Here is a 21,253-nt window from a genome sequence, read left to right as displayed (position 1 = left end):
GTCAATAGCGTATTTAAAGAACCAATGTAACCGAAATGGCCAAAAGACAATTATAATTTATTCTATCTTATACCTTAACAATGCAAATGTCAACAAAACTCCTCCTAAATATGAATGGACAGGTGTCAAAGACAGTTTCAAACGGTTGTCCTTTATCAGACATGTTTAGACGCATCAATATCACGGCGACTTTAGAACTAGGCCATCGGTTGAACAATGGTTGAGGCATCAATTTTATTTTCTGGCAGACCGATGTTTGGCACTGGTTCAAAGGGGGTAAATAAAAGTGGGCGAAACGAAGGTTCCAGAGCTCTGATTGCATAATTTTCTGCTTGTTCGACTGCTTGAGGGTGTTGCTCAATTCGGTTTTCAAATATAGAATGATAAATGTCACTTAAGAAGAAATTTGGAATTGAATGATTTATTACAAAGCGCTAATAAAAACCAGCTGCATTCCATAGATAACAATGTTAGTGTTCATAGACGATAACTGATTGGGGAATCTGGAATGACGTTAAGGAATTCGATGATACTGTTTTATAGGAAAAGTGAATAAACGTTATACAAACTAGGTATAATATTTACATTTTCTATATGTTCATAAACTGCATGTTAATATTATTTTACAGTTGGCCTTCGACAAGGGACTCTTCTACTGCCACAACACTTGCAATTTTGCTCCAATGACTTTTGAATGATTATAGAAAACTTTAGCTTAATCTTAACAAAGAACTTACTATACTATTTCTTATATCACTCTTACTTAATGTCCCCCAGTATGTGACGATCGCAGTGTATAAAAAGACCAAAATAAAAAAAAATTCTTACTTAACAAAGAATGTTATGTACATTACCTCGTCATTGTGTGTCCACCGAATAGCTGGAGGTGGTTCCGGCGAGTGTTGTACAACGCATGTGAGGTTAATGGTGCTCTCAGTGTTGATAAACAGCTCTGGTCCATTCAGTATTGTTGTTAGCGGTTCTGTTAAATTGTTAATAATGTGAAAATGGGTGTAGAAGTATATGAAGATATACCGTTTGTGTGTTTATATTTTCGTACATTTAACATTTAACTTTATTGGCGTTTTTTAAAGGCCGTGCATAATCAAACGCGATAGAAAAACCAAATGTTGTTTATATTCAATAAAGTATAAGTAATAAGTTGAAAACGGATAATAATTATGAGTAATCTAGTAAAATTAGACATACTTAGTTAAATGTATTAAATCAAATTTTAATGATTTCCTTTCTAAGTTTCGTAAATATTTGAACCTTTTAATAACAATAACCATTATATAATTATATAATAATATTTTTTTTTTTGGTTACAAATAAATAAATATCGTACAAAAGTCTTGATGTAAAGCGTATGGGGGCATTATACTCTGATTTAAAAATATTATTGAAAAAATTACTTGGATAGCAGAAGGTTTTATATCAATTTTTAAAATAATTTTATAATATTTAGTTATATATTATTTTGAGTTAGAATTTGGCCAAACGTGGGCTATTTATAAATATTTAACTTTTTTTTTAATTCTACTTGGATAGCTTTTATCAAACGAAGGGTAGAATAATACTAACCAACAACAGATAGGTACATCCGATGTCCGATAGGTGGCGTGGTTCCGACCTGGCACTCGTAGATACCAGAGTCTCTTCGTTGCGGAAACCTTATCTGTAACATTTGTTTATGGTAATCACCAGGTAAACTTTGGACCCGCGCCATAAACTCAATGTATCAACGTTTGTTAGGGTGAAGCATTTGAGCGTTAAAAACTCTTGACATCGTTAAGCGCTGTAAAGAGCCAACTTGTTAAAACTTACGTTATATTGTATTTATTTATCACTTAGGCACGCCTTAGCACGCACGAAGTATAACCATTCAGTAAACCAGGCAACATTACTTAATTGAAATTCAAATTAAAACTTATTCAATATTCATATAGTAACACAATGTACGCTAATTATTATTAACGTTAAAATATAAATATATTAAATGCTTCTAATTTTATATTCACTGACTGTTACCAAAACAAGGGCAATAAACTTTCCGCCACTCTTTTTAATCACCAAGTTTTTTTTGTTTTACGTAACGTTTGTAAGGACCATTCCACATGACATCTGTAGTCATGTATGCATGCATGAGTAATTCATGATAATAAAATAAATTAAAAACAAAGACTTGTCCTCTATCAGCAGGAGGCATGGTAAAATAGGAGCATGCACTTACATTCTCGTGTAATTTTAGTTTCTTGTTATGTAAAAAACTAAAATTCTTTGTTTAGTGAGAAAAAATATTTTAATCAAGGTGATTAAAGTTTATTGTTTTTATTTCTACTAGTATTTTTCATTATAAGCTAATCAATTAACAATTAACAAACCCCATAACCTTGAACAAAGTGTTATCGTAATTTTATATGACGAACAACTCCGTCGTCGAAAGCTACATATATATATATATGTCTCTTAAACTCATCTATCTGTATGTATCAAATCAAAATTTGTTTAGTATTTTAAAAATCTAAAAGTGACTTTATATGATAAAGTTAGAATAGCGAGCCCTCTGGCAATGACAGTGTCCATGGGCGGCGGTATCACTGAACGTCAGATGAGCCACCCGTTCGCCCCCTATTCTATAAAATAATAAGAAATTATTATTTATTTCAAAATTATATACAAAGTATCGGATTTGGTTATATACTACATAAATATTGTTCTTAAAGCTCGGCTTGGAAATAATTTGACTTAGCATCATAGGATTATGAGCTCCATCGCGGGCTTATAAAATAATTAAGTTATTGGTGTAATTCATTGTAACTTGAAATTGGAAATTACGTGTTTCGGCGCTATAACCTTTAGGTCATGGCTTCAGACTTTGCATCTTCGTCGGTATTTTTCCTTCTTAATATATAGGTAGGTGATCAATAGATGATAAAATAATTTAAATTTTTTGACGTTCATAAGTGTACTTGTTTACCTATATGAATAAAGATATTTTGATTGATTGATTGATTATCTATGTCTAATTCCAATATTTTTTAAATTTATTAGTTAAATTCTGAGGAAGAAGTTTATAAAGGATAAATCGAACGGAAAACCTTATTTTCCAATGTTTATGTTACTGTAAATTACCTTAAGGATCCAGTCCTCTGTATGTGGGTTATGAACACTGATGAATCTCTGGTCTGAGGTGTACGTCATCCTCCCAGAAGTCAGTAGATGAATGTCCCGATGTCTGATCCATGATACCTATAGATAAATAAATTTCACTTCCAACCAAAGTCACTTCAATAATTTAGATTTCATTTATATGATCAGTTTATCTTTTAAAATGAATAGGTATCTTAATACTTTTAAATAAACACCCTTTTTCATCCCAATGATCGTAATAAATAATAAGTATTGACGTCGTTACTTTTTTACTTGTAAATATTTTTTTATACTATATAATGATTTTTTAAAATGAATCAAAAATCCTTACTGTTCTATTTCCAAGGTTATGAACCCTACAATTGAGTTGTGCAGTCTTTCCCACGAGGGCAGTGACGTTCTTCGAGTAGGGGACGTCAAAGTAAGGGCCTCTCTGCGTCAGCCCAAGGTCAATGTCGCTATACTCTATCTCTGGTACACCATCTTGACCCAGACCATTTGTATTGTCTGTGCATCCTGTAAATAAAGTTGGATAAATACTTCATTGATATGGCCATATCACAAAGGCCAAATAAGCCATGGACTACGATCTACTGCTGATCTTCAGTAATTCAAGAGGTAAGAAAAAAATAATACAAGCATAATCACGCATTTGGACCTAGTTCGTATAGTATACATATATATATATATATATATATATATATATATATAATATGATGAAATGGGATTTAGTTTTAACTAAAAACTTGATTTGAATATTCATTTTTACCCACACACCTCTCAGATATTTATTCGCAATATAATACATACAAGTATATTTTAAATATAAGGTATTTACACCTAAAGGTAATTATGTAATATAAATAAGGGTATGTTATTAATTAAACTGCGACAATGAACACCGTGGAGGAACGCCCTTTCGTTGTAGACATCCCAAAGTTCTTAACCGATTGACTTATCTTAAACAGAAGGGATGCCTATCGCCTACAAACTTCGGCATTTTAACAAGGGTTTACTAGCATACTCCTTATTAAAACCTCGATTTCGATTGCGGTTAAACGCAAAAGCGTTTGGCACCTTGTCCCTATATTTCTGTAATTGTTTTGATTAATAATATTTCTTTATTCTATGATTAGGCTTCAGTATCTGACATTTAGATTTTATAGTCTATGACACGCCGGTTTTGTTTGGCTAGCAATTCTGAACAAGCTGTTGACATAGCTAAAATATATATTAATGCCGTTATGTGAACGTATAAAACTTTATGGTCAAAAAATTATCATAAAAAATAAATACCACGAAATAAGAGTATGTCTGACTGTCAAAAATCAATGCCATGTGAGAAAGAAACATCAGCTAGGAAACGAAAAAACTAAAATATCGTATGTATATTAAAGTTTTGAAATCGTGTTAACTAAAACGATAAAAAACTACACAATTCAATGACGTGAGAAGTCATGCCTGTCACCCATTTTATTTTAAATCCAGTTATCACTATCACAGTTACGATGTTAAAATCAATTTTTCGCTTTTGTAAACTGAATTGTGATTTATTTTCATCAAAAATTATCATAGTGATATTTCCAAATGTTATTATATCAGAAATGTTATTAAATTATTGAATGTTGATATTGGTAAAAATATGCATTGTGTGATTTTAATATTTTACAAAATATTTTGATTTTTGTCACGCTGCCAATTTATTAATTTCTTTTGTTATTAATAATTTCAATTATAAAATACAAACGTCCTTTATGATCATTGTTAAAGATTCTTGTTATTAATATTAAATTATTACGCCTATTTTGTAAAGTGCCCGATATTTTAATAAAAATTAAATCGAAACAATTTCCATAATTAAATTACGGATATTTAAAAGAGTTCTTTAAATAATATCTTGATTTCAGTTGTGAATCATTAATCGCTATAGTATATTTTAAGGTTTTAATTAGAATTCGTAAATTGGGGAACCCTTGATTTTGTTGTAAAAGCTTTAATTAATGTTATTGCAGTTATGATGATGATAGAGTAATTTAAATAACATCACCTCTAACGTAAATACTGTTTAAATAATAATTATTAATATTCGGTTAAATCATAAAGTTGTGTTAACAGAATATTAATTGGATCAACAATGTAAATAATTTTCATAATTGACTTGTAATCTAAAATTTCATACCGATTTTAAAAGGCACTTTGATGTTAATCAAAATACTTGGAGGTTGTATAAATTCGTGTATGATATACGCCATATAAATTTAATTTTATGATGGATTTCTTTATAGTACTTTTGACTTGCCATCTTTGAAGAACATGCTGAATCTAAGCTAATGTTACTTGCCACACAGCTATTTTTAATAAAAATAATCTAGTCGTAAATTATATAAACTTACATTACTTACGTTACATATATTTTAGTAAACAACGAAGTTTATTATTACTTTAACTAAGCAGCGTAAAAATATTATTCTTTGAACTTTAAAGGGAAAACCTTAAATATAACATAATAGCTAAAATATATTATTAAAAAAAGTCGCTCTAGGCAAGGTTCCAAAGATACGGGCTGCGTTCCCCCTTTGAATAGCTAAACTAATTTTTTGTCAGTACCTGCCAGCTCTTCAGTCTCCAGTGATGTTGATTAACCTTTTAGCTATTTCCAAAAGAAAATAAGTTGAAGCGTAAACAAAATGTAAGCAATCATCGCACACTTGAAGCCATAATGAGCCCTTAAGTTTTTACAACACTTATAAATTGCAATTTAATTTTATGATTATGATAACTCTTTAATAAGTCAAGTTAGTTTTTTTGTTAATTGCATCCGCTGCCTTTTCACCATACTTATAATTTGCAATTTAAATTAATGATTATGATAACTCTTTAATAAGTCAAGTTAGTTTTTTGTTAATCCAATAAAATCGCAACCCCACAACGGTATCTTAGATCTAATTGCATACTTTAAACAATTAAAGGCAGTTGTTTACCCAGCTTTAAACAAAGTATATCATTTAACACATATTAGAACAAATCCATACAAAATCCGCCATCGGACACGTGTTACAACCTATTTGAGTATTGCCTCATAAATATACGAAAATTTAGTTTAGTATTTTAACTCCCGATTAAGACAGGTGATAGCAACCGGTACGTTGTAAAATAAAAACAAATACTTTAAAAATACTTCAATTTAAGTAAAACTGAAATAAAGTAGAGCGTCCCAATCCCCAAATCAGTAGGATTACGCCCTGACCACTTTAATCAAGGCACTCCATTATTCTCAACGACTTCCCAAATTCTTTTCTCGTCTTTAATTCAGATTCAAAATTACGCCAGCCTGTTTAATATATGAAGCAAACAATTTAAAAGAATATTGTCTGGATATAAATTGAACCTTTTCATTTATTTTAAGTATGAATGTAACGAAATCTAACTGTATATTGCTGTTTTTAGGAACATAGTTTTAAAGTTGGCCTCGTCAATCACTAACAGTGAAAACATCATGTTTATTTATTTATTTTCTATTAATATTTTAAATAAATGATTAATTAATAAATAAAGTTTATTATTTGACGGTGTTATTCGAATGAAATTAAAAGCAAGTATTTCGCAAAATTTTGTATTTGATTGATTATCTGATACAAATCTGATGAAATACAATCTGATGAATTCTCAATCTTATAGTGAAACCTAGGAAATAAAAATTTAAAAAATAATTTAAATTTTAAATTTAAATATCACTTACCGGTTCTAGTAATGAAGGCTAAGGCCCCCAAAGCTCCAAACAGAAGAGCCATACTCATGGCTAGTGTCCGTTACACATCCTATGAGCTACCGACTCCTTGGAACTGTAAACAAAATGATTAATATTAGATGAAATATTCTATGGTAAAAAGACTCAAGGGAAACCGTGACATTATCGTGTGTAATTATTAAGATTACCTCTTAGTAAGTAGCGATTCTTAACATAAAATGCATCCATTAATTTCTAACAAAAAAAAATACAAAAAAATACTCAAAATGTCCAACAATTAAAAAAAACACGATAAAAAATACTCAAAATTTCCAACAATTATTGAAAACCAAAACACAAATAATTCGGTGCTAGCCTGCAAGCTAGATAAGACATAATCCTGAATATTATAAAACTTTTCAACAGAAGAATTTCAATTTGCCTTGTTTTCGGTACAAGCTCTGTTCAAACGAGATACTGTGACAATGACTGGAAACTTAGCGTCCTTTGTCATGTGAAATGTATGGATAAAGTTTCATATAAGTTATCTTAAAGAAACAACGTTATACTAAATTTATCTTATATCAAAGGGGTATTTTTTGATAACGAGAGCTTTTGTACAAGTCTAACTTGCTAAGTAATTCAATTAGGATTAGGATAGGATTAGGATTAGGCTTACAGTAAATAATGCCATTACTTTATATTATCTATAATAATATTAGTTACAATGGTTTTTTGTACTTATTACGCTAATCAGCTAATGTAAATGTAGATATTAATACATTTTATTCTACCTTAATATTTTTACTTAATAATATACCGCTTAAAAAAACTTACCTCAACTATTTGGTTTAATGACTCAGGAATTAAATGTTAGTGTGAAAAATATAATTACCGTACAACAATTTGAAATTTTATTGACAAAGTACAAAAATCCCCGTGACTATGGTACCTTTTCCCTGTTGCACAAAATTAAAAAAAAAGTATTAAATAATGTTTTGCGAAATACATTGCTAACATTTTATTTCTTATTGTTGAAAGCAGACGCTGCTTAATACCGAGTTCTTGAAGCATCAACACGAAACTCGGTCAACGAACCCCAAAAATTCTCCTGTAACACCACAATTCTAGAGCCTTTTCTGCTTTACCACATCTCGCGTGGTCCGAAACATGGACATGTACTAATTAGTAATTTCTTACACAACAGTGTTCTTACTTTAGAAGTCTTATATTATAGCCACCAAATCTTATCTTCTTGATAAAAGTCTCATTATCATGCATAAGCAACAAAGGCTGTCTGAAAATAAATTAGTAGCGTTGTACAAAAGGCTCCGCCAATTACACGCCAAAGGCGAATTGCCTTCTCATTAGCCCATGTATGTTACATGTTTGCTTAAGATATAAGCATCTTCTAAAGGTTTCTTCTTTAACATACAACATCGATGAAAATTTATTAGACAGATTAAATTTTGTATGTAGGAGTCATTCTACATTGCATTACTAAGGGTTGAACCCAGAATCATAAATCGTAGTACCAAATAAGCTAACGCAAACAAAAAATTGTTAAAGAATTTACACTAAGACTTAAAAAAAAATATTTTAATTACTACTACTACTACTAATACTTTAATTACTACTAATTACTAATACTTTAATTACTAAGCTACCGAATAAGTTGTTTGTGTCGTGGATATTTTCGCGTTTCATTATTATGTAATGTTTGTTAAAATATTAGCGATATAAGCATTCAACCAGCAAGCTGTGATTAGAACGCCCAGCCAGTATGAGGCCTTGAGCCACCAGGCCAAGTGTTCTCTTAATAATTATATTAATAGTGAGATCATAATGTAAATAAATTAATATCGAACTACATGTATGTCTTGAAAAGAACTGTTTGGAAGATTATTTGTATTGTGAATTATTAAAGCATAGGTCAGTGTTTGTTTTGTTCTATATACTTTAAGACTAGACTTAATGGCTTAAATCGTAATTTTACACTTCTTTTTCTGTCTTCAAACTATATTTTAAAACCATCGTCACTGCAACAATTGGTAATTAATTAGCGATCAGCCTTCAACGCCTAAGAAATGTGCATGTTTTTTTGGTTTCCTAGAAATTGTATATAGAAAATCCTTTGGTACGGAATTCGAACACACGACATCACTGAGAGTTAACAATCCATAGCTGAGCAGTTTATTAAAAAAGCCATTTGCGTTATTCAAGTTGGCTTCAGACGTTCTAAATAGAATATCGGGAACAAGAGGTATTATTGTATGGGAGGGAAATCGAATGTCAAGTGCCGACTTAGTTTTACGTCAATGCCGTGTTATTGTTAATTGTGCTTGGGGTCTGAACAAATTTCCTCCGTTATCAAAATAATGATATAGGTTGATAAGAATAACATGTAATAAATGGGTACAATTAATGGATTTTAATCTCGTGAGAGATATTTTTAGACATAAACAAAAATGTATCTGGCTACTTCGTATATCGTTTTGTTTTTAATAAATTCGGTTTTTATAAACACTTGCATAACTAAATCGTTTATTAGGTCGTAAAACTGCTATACGTTAACTATAACCTAACTTATGAGTAATATATAATTATAATCCAAACATACAACGCAGAAATATTTGCGGTATTTTCATAATTTTTCAAAGTTATATTTAGTGCTATACGTTTCAATAACTATAAAGTATAATAAATATCCTGCTCCACTGGCTTGTTTCCAACTCATAGTGGAAATGCTGGGAAAAGAAAAAGTATTGTAGAGATACTTCTTTGATCAGCTTAAGAGATTTTTACAGTTTATTTATTACTTATTACTTTGAACATCTTATGCAATTAATATATATTTACGTTATATTAATTGCATAATAATTTGCATTCAATTAGTTGTATTCGCAAAATATATAAAAAAAAAATGAATGGCGTCATAATTTGATGTATTCCCTTTGAAATGTAATGGTATGTTGTAAATATTTTATTAGAATGCTGTTTTCAGTAGGTAAATATCATTCAATCAATATAAGTTTGGTAAGTGGTAGTTCAAAACTCTTTTATCAGGAAAAACTGAGATACGTCCTTCTAAGGTTGGAGAGACCAAATGGTGAAGTGAACTATGGGTGAAGAAGAAAAAAGATAAAACCGTTTGAATTTATCTCTATTCAAATGTATTTGCTTAACACACAACAAATTAGTTTTTCTAAATTAAAATTGTGATGTGTGAAATGTCATAAATTTTAAACTTTTCTAAACAAATCTTAGTCTTTCATCCTTTCAAGAAGACGCTGACGACATAATTTTATGTCAATTTCAAAAAAACATATTCATGTCAAAAGCAAAGTGCAGTAATAAAATATAAGAGCACTTTCAACCCTTCACACCCCCAGCAACACTTTAATAAATAAATCCCTGAAGGCGTAATTAAAAATAATTCAAAAAGAAATTAAAGAAACTTCCTTCCCGTATTATGAGAAAATGTGAGCTTAGGGATTACTGTGTACGTATATACGTCTTTGATCGAGACGGTCTAGACTTTATCATTCTCGACTATATATTATCCGTATAGTTTTAATACCAGTTTTCTGAAAAGAAAACTTAATGTATTATAGCTATAAATATATAAGTGTTAACTGACCTAACCGAACTGTTATTTGAATAGTCAAAAGCCAAAAATTATTTATTCATATAGGTAACATAATGTACATTTCTGAAATTGTTTAACTGAACAGAAATTTTTATTTTATTTTTTACTTATGTAACTTAAATGACGTTGTGGTTTATGACATTTTCCTTTGAATTATTGTTATGTAGAGGGAGGTTAAAACTTGCTGAGTTTCTTGCACGTTCTTCTCAGAACAAGGCATCCTGGTAGTTTTGCGAACGGATGGCGTAGTTTTGCTCTTTCGCGAATTTTGTAAAAGTTTTTGACATTCATAAGAGGCATATAAATTAAATAAATGAATTTTGATTTTTGTTTTTTTTTGAACGTCAATAAAAGCGCCAGTTCTGAAGTCAAAGGTGTAGTAACTCTCCGCCACTCTTTTAATCGCAAATGTTTTTTTGTTTAACACAACGTTTGAAAGGAGGTGCAACCATTATGCAATGTTCCATATGACATTTAAAGTAATAAATAATAATAAAATAAATTAAAAACAAAGATTTGTCTAAGATTGTCAAAGATCCTCTATCAGTAGGAGGCATGTTGAATAGGAGCACGCAATTACATTCTCGTGGGAATAACATGCACATTAATTATAATCCTAAAATATTTATATTATACTAGCGGATCCGACAGACGTTGTCCTGTCTACACGTCTTTAAATTCAAAATTTCAATTTTTAATAAGCCATTTTGATGAAAATTATTATTCAAATGTTATGACAATATCTAACGATCCAGCACATGGTTACACACGATATAACACAATGATAACAAAACTTTTTTTAAATTTCGGGACAGACTAAAATTAAAATTCGAATATTATTTAAAATTTGACACTGCGATGGTAGCGCCGTCTGTCGGATCCAATGTAAAACATTCCAAAATCAACAACAACTAATAAATTGAAAATTAATTAAAAAAACATTGTCCAGCGGACAAAATTGTGAATCTAAACCATTCCCAGATCCCCTTGAACACACACAAAAAATTTCGTCTAAATCGGTCCAGTCGTTTAGGAGGAGTTCAGTCACATACACACGCACACAAGAAATATATATATTAAGATATAATATATAAATTTAAATTATAATAAAAAAACTTCCTATTTACAATAAACCTCTTTAAAAAATATATAAATAGAATCTTTTGTCAAACTACAAACGAAATTCAACCAAAGTTCCCTTTTTACATTCCTTAGTTTTGAAAGGACGTACACTATACATGTGTTGCATTTTAATTAATGCTAAATCTTTGCGAACTAAATTACTTTAATGAACAAAGCCTTCGAAAGCACAGGCAACTAGTGAGTTGTCAAATCCAATCGGTTTCCTAATTGAATCCGAGCCGTGCACCTAGCATCCAGATTGAGATTCGAAGTTAGTTGTAAACTCCTAAGAAAATTATTCATATAATTTAATCCAATTTGAAATTAAGATCGAAGTTTTCCTGTTATATTGACTCACTCTTCGCTATGCTTAAATGCCAACTTTATAAATACACATTCATACATTTCATGTTCATCTGTACATTTCAAATACTTCCGTCCTTTTTTCACCTCAAAGTTAACACAAATTGATAGAAAGAGATAAATGTACTGATTAACTTGTAACAAATACGTATTTCTCTTTTAACGCAAAACTATTGTTCCGATTTTCATGATACTTTTTTTTATAGAACATGGGGCAAATGGACAGGAGGCTCACCTGATGTTAGTGATTTCTTGTTGAAAAAGATTTATTGTTTTAATATAACAGAGATTACCCTAGGAACAAGCAGATTAACAAAAGTCATCAAAAGGAAGTAACTACAGACAAATAAACAAACCACAGACTATTAGAACGCGCTAATTTTATTATTAACAATAGTCAATATATTTGACTTATATCGTTGCTCGAAACTGAACGTGGAAGCTTGTTAACAAAATCCTTGAGTCGTTATAACTTATTCTCACTTTCTCAAGTATTGTTTGAAACAAGGGTATGTTTCGTAAATATTTGAATATAATGTTATTACTTTGTATTCGTTTTAGGGTCCCATAACGATGTCATCTAAAATTCAAAATGCTCCATGGAAAACTTTTTGTCCCGTAAAGGTTTTTATTGTTAATGTTTTATTAAGAAGCTTTGGGTTTAAACGTGTTTTCACGCAGTTTCTGTGGGTGAATCACCCGTCGATGAAGTATACTTCTGCGTGTATTTTATTTGTAATTTTTTTATGTTTTCGTTCAACTTCGAAAGACGACGGAAATTGTCTATGAATCTGGATTATCAACTTTCATTTCCACTCTTAAACAGCTATCAAAAAAATAAAACAATTAAAACATGTTTTGTATTAATTTTGTTACGAGAAGTATTCAATATAATTATATGTACATAAACATATTATGAAGTATTCTTTTAGTACATACAAGACATGACAAGAACGAGGTTTTGATAATGGCCGCTGACCGTCCCAACTCATAACAAAATTGAGTTATCAACCTGATTGTTTATTTGATCATTTCTACAGCAGTCACCAACGAACTTATCTCTCGCCAACAATCAAAATTATGTGGAAAACTCTGCTCCTCAACATGATGCTGAGCCAATTAAAACCACAGCACACACGCATACTAAAAACATACTTTGTTCCTTTGTGTTTCTTTGTTTCTATGTCTGAGCTTTGTTAGTAATAAATGTTATGTCTATGTCTTAAAATTAAATGAATCACTGGCACAAATTTAGTGGACTCACATTTCTGTATCTGTCAACAATAAATTATAATTAATTATACGCGTATCTTATACTTATAATCTTGTCCATAAGTTTGACTTGACCGTTACATGCGGGCGCGAATGTGCGAAGGAATATTCAATTACACAATCATATTAATAATATAAAATATATTATGTATAGTTTCATATTACATTGTTTAAGTAACAAGAAACAGTGATTATAGAAATCGTATACCAAGATTCGGGTCGCCAGTCTCGATGTCCCAAGTGACAATTAGTGACATAACTTGGGTTCGAATCGGAATTGACACAATCTGCTTCCCAATGGACGTAGCTAGTCTAGCCATTTAGGTTAAAGATATTACGCTGAAGCTAGAATCAAAAGGAAATATCCCAGACATAATTTACACTGAATAAGTAATTTCCTATACTTTGTGGTACAGGTCTTAATGGGGTTTCGTTGCCCATGAATCTATAATTATTTCTGACTAACTGACATCTGTCAGTTAATAATTAATAATTATTTTCTCTGAACTTCGTAAATGTTTTCCGCCATTTCTTTTGTTTTTTATTACATAGAAACGCAATAAGCACAACAACAAAAAAATTATTTGCGAAAAAATTCCATCTGTTCTCGCGTACTGACAGGGAAATTGAGATTCATATAAATAGATTAAAAATTAAAAACAAAGGGCGAATTAGTGTCTGTCTAGTAAGCGAAAAATTTTATTTGACATTAGACCTTAAGAAGGCTTTATGTTATTAATATTTGCTAGGCTTTGTGGTAAATCTAATTAAATACCAAAGGCAATTTTGGCGAATAACAAAATATTTTCATTCATAGTCACGCGCTATTAATTTCGCGAACATTGTAGGGGAATTTATACCTACATTATTGAGGTCACAATGTTATGATGCTGCTCCAATCGGTAATGAGATCCCTATTCTGATTTTATCGGCTTTATGGCCAAATTAAATATTACATATGATCCAATCAGACGCATAATGTTTTCTTTCTTAACATTGTTTGTGATCCTTTGGATTATAGAACTAATATTAAACATATTCAAAAATTATTTTTATATTTTTTAGTGTGCTTAAAATTAACAGTATTTACTTTTAAATCGTATCTTTAGCATGACAACTTATAATTCGTCCTTCTTTATATCCATAAAAAATATCCATCAAACAAATAAAATTGAAATTTTCTTTTGAAGAATGCAACCTTTCCATCAGTATTTTCTTATGACTTTCGACTATCGGCAGTAAACCGTATTTACAGAAAACCGTTTTTTTTAATTTTATGGTTGTTTGTGTTAACACTGTTTATTGTATCTAATTAACTTCGCTTTTCGTGTCCATATGTTAAAGGGACGCCACTGCTTATTACATTTTTGTATGTACGTCAATTTGTATGTGATTGACCTAATTTTGTGGTCAAAAAAAAGTTCCCCCCATTCATGAATTTCTTGCGTAAACCAAAACTTGTTAAGTACTTGTTTTATGAGGAAAATTTCCCGGAAAACCGTGTGTTTATCGAGATGAGTTTGATAACAAAATATCGGTTCAAACAAATCCCCCATCACAGGAACAATTTTGTTCAGCAAAAGATATTGCAGTGACCTAGATCTTTAAAGTTGTAAACACAATACGAAATAGCCAATTATAGCTAACAAGTAAATATTGCTTCTTCTAGTTTCATCGTAAGTTATAATTGTATTTGCATCATTAAATGGCTATATTCGTAATCAAAATTTTAAGTAAAATAAAAGATCAGATCAACTGATGGTTTTAATAGAATCATCCTACTGCCTGTAAGACGTACCTTACTAAGGTTACAAATATAAGTGTTTTAAACCGTATGCGTCTTGAGTCAACTATGTTTAATTTATCAATAACTAAATCCCGATTTCCAAATTATGACAGGAAAATTACCTCTAATTAATTAGCATGAATTAATTGTTTAAATATGGAATAACGCTATTTTGAGACGCACATAATTTCGTCATAATAAGTCTTAAAATATCAATTTACGCCAAATAAAAGTCGTATTATATGAGTAGCTGAAGCAGGTAATTTTATAAAGAAAACGATACATCCAATATGCCTTATTCGGTCTAAGAATATCACAAAGGCCCTGGGAGGAAGTCACGTTTTTTATAAAAAGGAAACTTAATGCAAAATCGATACTGTATTGAAAGCCTAGTCTCTTACACGATCAAATACTATTTCATACAGAAATCTTCATATTAATATAACCATATCACTATAAGAGTATGTTTAGGGGTGTCATCGACGACTAATTGGAAATTTGAATGAAACGAATAATTCTCGCTAAGAACACAGGGTATTTTTAGAAGAAAAGCCTAAACGACTGGCAATTCACAGACATTTTCATATGTGTGAGTTCCCAAACCTCCGGGCTCTTTGCTATTTATATAGATTATAAAGATTATTGCCGTCCTTGTGGTAGTATGTACGGATAAAAAAGGATTTTTTAATGCCAAATCATAAATAGAATTCCAAAAAATAAAGGAAACTTTTGGGAGGGCCATTCTTATCACTTAGATACAAAGTCTAAAGTATAACCTATTTTCAGACCTACCGAATACATTTTTTAATAAAATGAGTCAAGCCGTTTTGGAAGAGTGTATTATTAAATTACGCATTATTCCAAAAAAAAATTGAATCAGACAGATGTTGTCTCTATTGAAGGCAGGCTCAACATCATTTGACAGAAAGAGACACTTGCAAGTTTATCTAAGAAAATACTAATACTATAATTTTAGTATTTAAATTTCTTACTGGAATTTGTCAAATATATTTCAAGTTCACTTAAGAACCTTAAAATCCTGACAGATTTGCGGATAATCCCATAGTGTGGTAGCCCTAATATACCCTTTTAGGTTATATAATAAATCAGACCTTAATAGAGTGCGGGATAAGGTCTGGAGGCATATTTCTGAATTTAAGGCCGACCTGGGTCGGGCCAAATGGAAACATGTTAACATATGAGAAAATCTCTTAGATTTATATTGACACCTGACATCTGACTGACTGTGAAAAATGCAGTATGGTATAGCATGGCTGGTTGACTCATTTTCCGCACTTAGGCTCATAATAGGTCAGTTGTGCGTTAAGTCCGGGCTAATTTAGCTAGCCTAGCTCCTCCCAGTACAGAAGGCTTCACGAAGCGACCTCACTGTTCCACATATTTTTGTAGACTAATGTTAAAAAGAGGAAACTTGTGTTTTGTATGTATGTAATGTTTTCACATAACTACTGCACCAATTTGTAAAATTCTTTTAGCATTAGAAAGCTGCATCTTCACTTACTGGCAAAGGCTACATAACATAAAAAAAAGGATCCGTGCATTATGTATTACACTCTTGTAAGGATACGTACCTATATACACAACACGATGTATGTAGGTATTGTATATAGGTAACGTATCCTTACAAGAGTGTAAGGTATCAATTACATTAAATAGCTTCATTATGCAAATACATTTTCAACTTGACTGAACTTGTAATGAGAGTCATGTCTAGACGATGTCATGATGTTTTGTAAAGAAGTATTTAGTAAGAATAATACAATAGTACAATACAAAAATTAAAATATAAAAAAGAAAAATTCTATTTTCTTTATTCTAATACAGGAGGCAGACGGGTAGGAGGCTCATCTGATGTGAAAGGATACCACCGCCCATGGACACTCGTACTGCCAGGCCCTCAAGCGCGCTGCCCACCTTTTAAGAATTGATACGCTCTTTTTTTGAAGGACCCTAATTTTGACCCTTTGAATTGGTTCGGAAATACTTCAAAGGGCTACTGGTTCCACAAAGTGGTGGTGCGCGGCAGATTTTGCCCGCACAGAAGAAACGCACAGTTGTAGAACGACGGACGTCAAGGTGATACGGATGGTATTTTGTATTCTGCCTCGACGTCCAATGGTGAAACTCAGCTGCAGGTATTTGTCCGAACAACTTTTCTAACACTCTCCATGGTAAATTCGGTAGAAGATGTAGAGGGATCCCACATGCCAACGTCTTAAGCCATTAAGACGCAATTTTTTAACAGACAGACGCAATTTATATGAAAATGGTCGCGTGACTTAAACCTCATGTCACATCCCAACGCCTATTGGACTTGATCTTCTGTTTACCAACCAACAATGAATTGGAACGCACTGTCATTTTGATGTTTCGTTTTATATCTTATTATATTTTAATCATGGCGGTCAGTCGCATCTTTTTATTTCGATTTAAATAATAATTTAAACAACAACTTTTGACGTGAAAATGTCACACGCACGAAAAAATATGAAGCATGCTGCGTTACTTCGCTCTTGACGTATGCGGCGTTACCCTGCTCTGAGGCGTTCCATTTAAGGCTTGAAGTGCAATTGAGAGCGGGGAACTAAAAATATAACTATTATAGATCAATTCAATTGTGATTTCCATTTACCTCCTTCTCTATCTGCATACCAAATTTCTATAAAACAAATAATTTTAAAATTTATTTTGAAAAATGCAACCATTAAATCTAAAGTATTTTCTTATGACGTTGTCTCGTTCAACTAAACCTTCTTAACAGATAACCGATTTTTGTTAGTAAGCGTTAATTACGCACGTATTAAATCTATTAGCCAGTTATCGAAGTTAAGTCACGATCTCAGGTCGAACATTCTCCCAACCACTAGTGCTTGAAAGCTCTGTGCCATAACTATTTAAATAAATCTATAGAATAATAAATAACTCAACAAAAGTTTTAGTCACTGACTAAACTGTTCGTGTAATTATATTTGATGATGTCGGGTATCAAAAAGTTTAAACATTTCAGAATTCAGCCGCAATGTTTCGTAAGGTTAATTAATATTCAAGGTCATGTTCAACATAGATTCAGACTCCACTAATGATTTAAATGTTAGAGTATTTAATTTACAAATTTAATGAAATACCCTTTTTGTTTGAAATACACGTAATTAAGGATAAACTACTTAAATTATTTTTAAGTACAATTTTCAACAAAAAAGCTGGTTTAAATTTGTAGAGAACTATTAACTTTATTATTAATAATTAATGTTCTCGTGTATTGAAGTTTCTTCCAAATTTTGCTCGGAGGCCATAGTAGTCAATTAAATGATCTATTCATGAATACTAATTTAATATATTTATTTTGCATGGGATTTGTTATTTTAAATTAATTTTAGTTGGAGTTTTTATTTATTTTTCTATTTTTTTCACTTTTCACTAACGACAAGAAAATGTTTTTTTATATTCGTTCACGTTCTTCGTATCACGTACATATAGCAAAATACATCCGACCTCTTACTACAGCTATGAAACACAAATTGGAAACTAATCTTCAGAACTTCCACAAATATTTAATTTATTTATTTTAATTTATTTAATAATTCAAAGTGATAATTAATGACATTGGTCCAGCCATTATCGAGTTTTCGTGAATAGAGAGACCGAACAGCAGTTTATTTAGATATATATAAATAGATAGATTAGCGCTGTACTGTTACTCTAGACATAGCCATGAACTTTGGTTTTCGCTTCATACATCATAATCATATTACCTGTCACAACTTGGAGAAATGATTTAGCGAACTTTGTTAATTCAAGAAGTTTTTCATAGTTTTTGTTCTTATTTACTTTTGTCGTCTTGGTTATGAGTTTTTATAACTATAATAATTGTGTGAAACGTGTCTAGAGTCTGGTATTAGCAGCCAAACCACAAAACACTTATGTATAATGTCTATCACTAGTTACATGAGAATACAGGTTATATAAAAAAATACATTAATGTCACAATTTTAAAAGGCATTGACAACTGTCTATGTATCATCCTAGCAACTACGGCCAGAATGATTTGATTTTCATTTTCACCTTTGATTCGATTCTGTCCTATAATTCAGCAATAGTTAAGTCACATTGTTGCTATAAATCTATATTTGTTGTTTTATTTGAAATTATTTTATTTAAAAATTATTCCCATTTGTATATTATGTTTCGCTGAACCACAACCAAAATCAAACACTGTACTACCATGTATTCATAATTCTACAAAATCTTTTATGATATATTTGGAACCTAAAACAATTGTTAGTTTTTATAAGTTGGAGTTCCTGTCACTCAATTAGACTGTCAATGAGGGGGGCAAACGATCCAACGGGACGCCTATAACAATCATAGTGCATGGTGGGTGTTTAAGTGGGTGCATTGCCGGCCTATGTTGGAGGAGTATGCTCTCCTTTTTAATAATTGGACTTGTCGAATTATTCGACGACTCGATTAATCGACTCAAATGATAGAGAGCCATAAATTCATTACATACAATTATTTACATACCTCCAGCTAGTTTAAATACAATTTATTAAAGTAAATACCTGTGCAATATTAATATTCGAACTTAGCGAGAAATAGTAATAGTTAAATATTTTATCATTTTAATGATGTTGACTTTGTGTTTAACATAGTTTATTTAAATTGTATGTTAAATAGCTTACCCGTAAAAATAACCGTGAGTAAAGGGTTATATGCTAATAGAATGTTATCTTGAGGTACTAATGCAACATTTTGTTAAGGGGTAGTTTATCTGGAACAACACAAGGGTTAGCGATTTGCATAAACCAGTTTTGGTACAAACTTAGATTCAGCAATACCCTAATAAATGGCTCTCCGGATATATTCAAGTTATATAGCTTTTTAATTCTAAGGGTCTGTTTCACAATGTCCGGATAACTTCCAAATAAGCTATTTATTACTTATTGGTAGGATAAACAGTATTTTTGCGTTTCGCGACTGTCAGATAGCGCTATTCGTCATGAAACGCGAAGTATCTTTTTGGAAGTTTTATCTTTCGAATAATTTATGTGTTGCATAGCTATCCAAATAGCTATGCAAGGCCTGTTTCACAATGTATGTATAAACTACCAATAGTTTATACATACATTGTGAAACAGGCCCTAAATATAAAACGACAAATGTTTTTTTGTTAAAGTGCCTTTCTAGTATTGTTGTTACTAAAGAGACTTTCACAAAAACATTTTTCCTTTTAATTTAGTTTAAATCGAGCAACCGATTAAACGAATTATCATATAAAATACAAATGATACGTATTATTTTAACACAACCGTATGACTTCACAATATTGGTTTAGGTTTTAGCCGAAGCCGATAGAAAATATGTTTTGTAATATATTGTAATTTTCATTTTAATGTCATATGAAATGTCTAATATAAATCCTTTTGTATTGTAAGTGATATTTCATGTAAACAATAAGTACTATTTTGCGAGCAAAAGATATGCCTGGGCTGGGTGAAGTGTGTATTAGTAAATTCAATCATCTGGTTTTTCTTAGTTACTTTGTACTATACAGGAGGTTCAATTGTAACAATATCATGCCTACTGTAAAAAATTTCAACTACCCTCCCTCGTACAGTAAAGGAAAACATAGAAAGGAAATGCATTTATTTATTTTATTTATTAACTTCGTTGCAATAACATAATAAACCTGAAAAAATTAAATGAAAAGGAGGGCAACTGGGGGCCTTATCGCTTTTTAGCGACCTCTTCCAAGCAAACACTGTTGAAAATATTTTAATTAGAAGGCAATAAGAAGTGAATACATAATACATAAAGGTAATACACAAAACAAACACAGGAACAAAAAAAAATAAAAAAAAATATAAGTTGACGGTGTGTGCCAGGTCTAAGAAAATGATTACCTACTTGCCTATTAAAAGAAAGATCACAGAAGAGGAATCTGAGATTATGATGGTTGTAGGGGAATTTTTCTTACTTAAATAACGACTTTACAATTATACAAGTCTATACGACATCAAATTTATTAAAAATGAAACAATTTCAAATTTCACTTTTAGACTTCGAGTCAAAAAGCAAAATACAGTTAAAACAATAAAACTCATGCTACGCTGACGTCAAATAACTTTCAAACAAAGAAGATATAATTCGCAGTTGAACA

At 30.9% G+C, this 21,253-nt stretch overlaps 1 protein-coding gene across 2 annotated transcripts in view; it reads right to left on the bottom strand.

Moving 5' to 3' along the window:
* Positions 1–21,253, bottom strand: part of LOC110998715 (zwei Ig domain protein zig-8) — a 69,616-nt gene that overhangs the window by 6,708 nt on the left and 41,655 nt on the right. For both annotated transcript variants that reach the window (XM_045630888.1, XM_045630887.1), the window contains exons 2-6: positions 6,893–6,995; positions 3,485–3,669; positions 3,136–3,252; positions 1,585–1,678; positions 855–982 (exon numbers count right to left, since the gene is read on the bottom strand). In XM_045630888.1, the coding sequence (XP_045486844.1) occupies positions 855–982; positions 1,585–1,678; positions 3,136–3,252; positions 3,485–3,669; positions 6,893–6,950 (582 nt within the window). In that variant the 5' untranslated portion in view covers positions 6,951–6,995. The remainder of the gene's footprint in view (positions 1–854; positions 983–1,584; positions 1,679–3,135; positions 3,253–3,484; positions 3,670–6,892; positions 6,996–21,253) is intronic.

Source organism: Pieris rapae, chromosome 13 (assembly GCF_905147795.1).
Source record: "Pieris rapae chromosome 13, ilPieRapa1.1, whole genome shotgun sequence".
NCBI lineage: Eukaryota > Metazoa > Arthropoda > Insecta > Lepidoptera > Pieridae > Pieris > Pieris rapae.
This window is presented reverse-complemented; position numbering and strand designations above follow the sequence as displayed.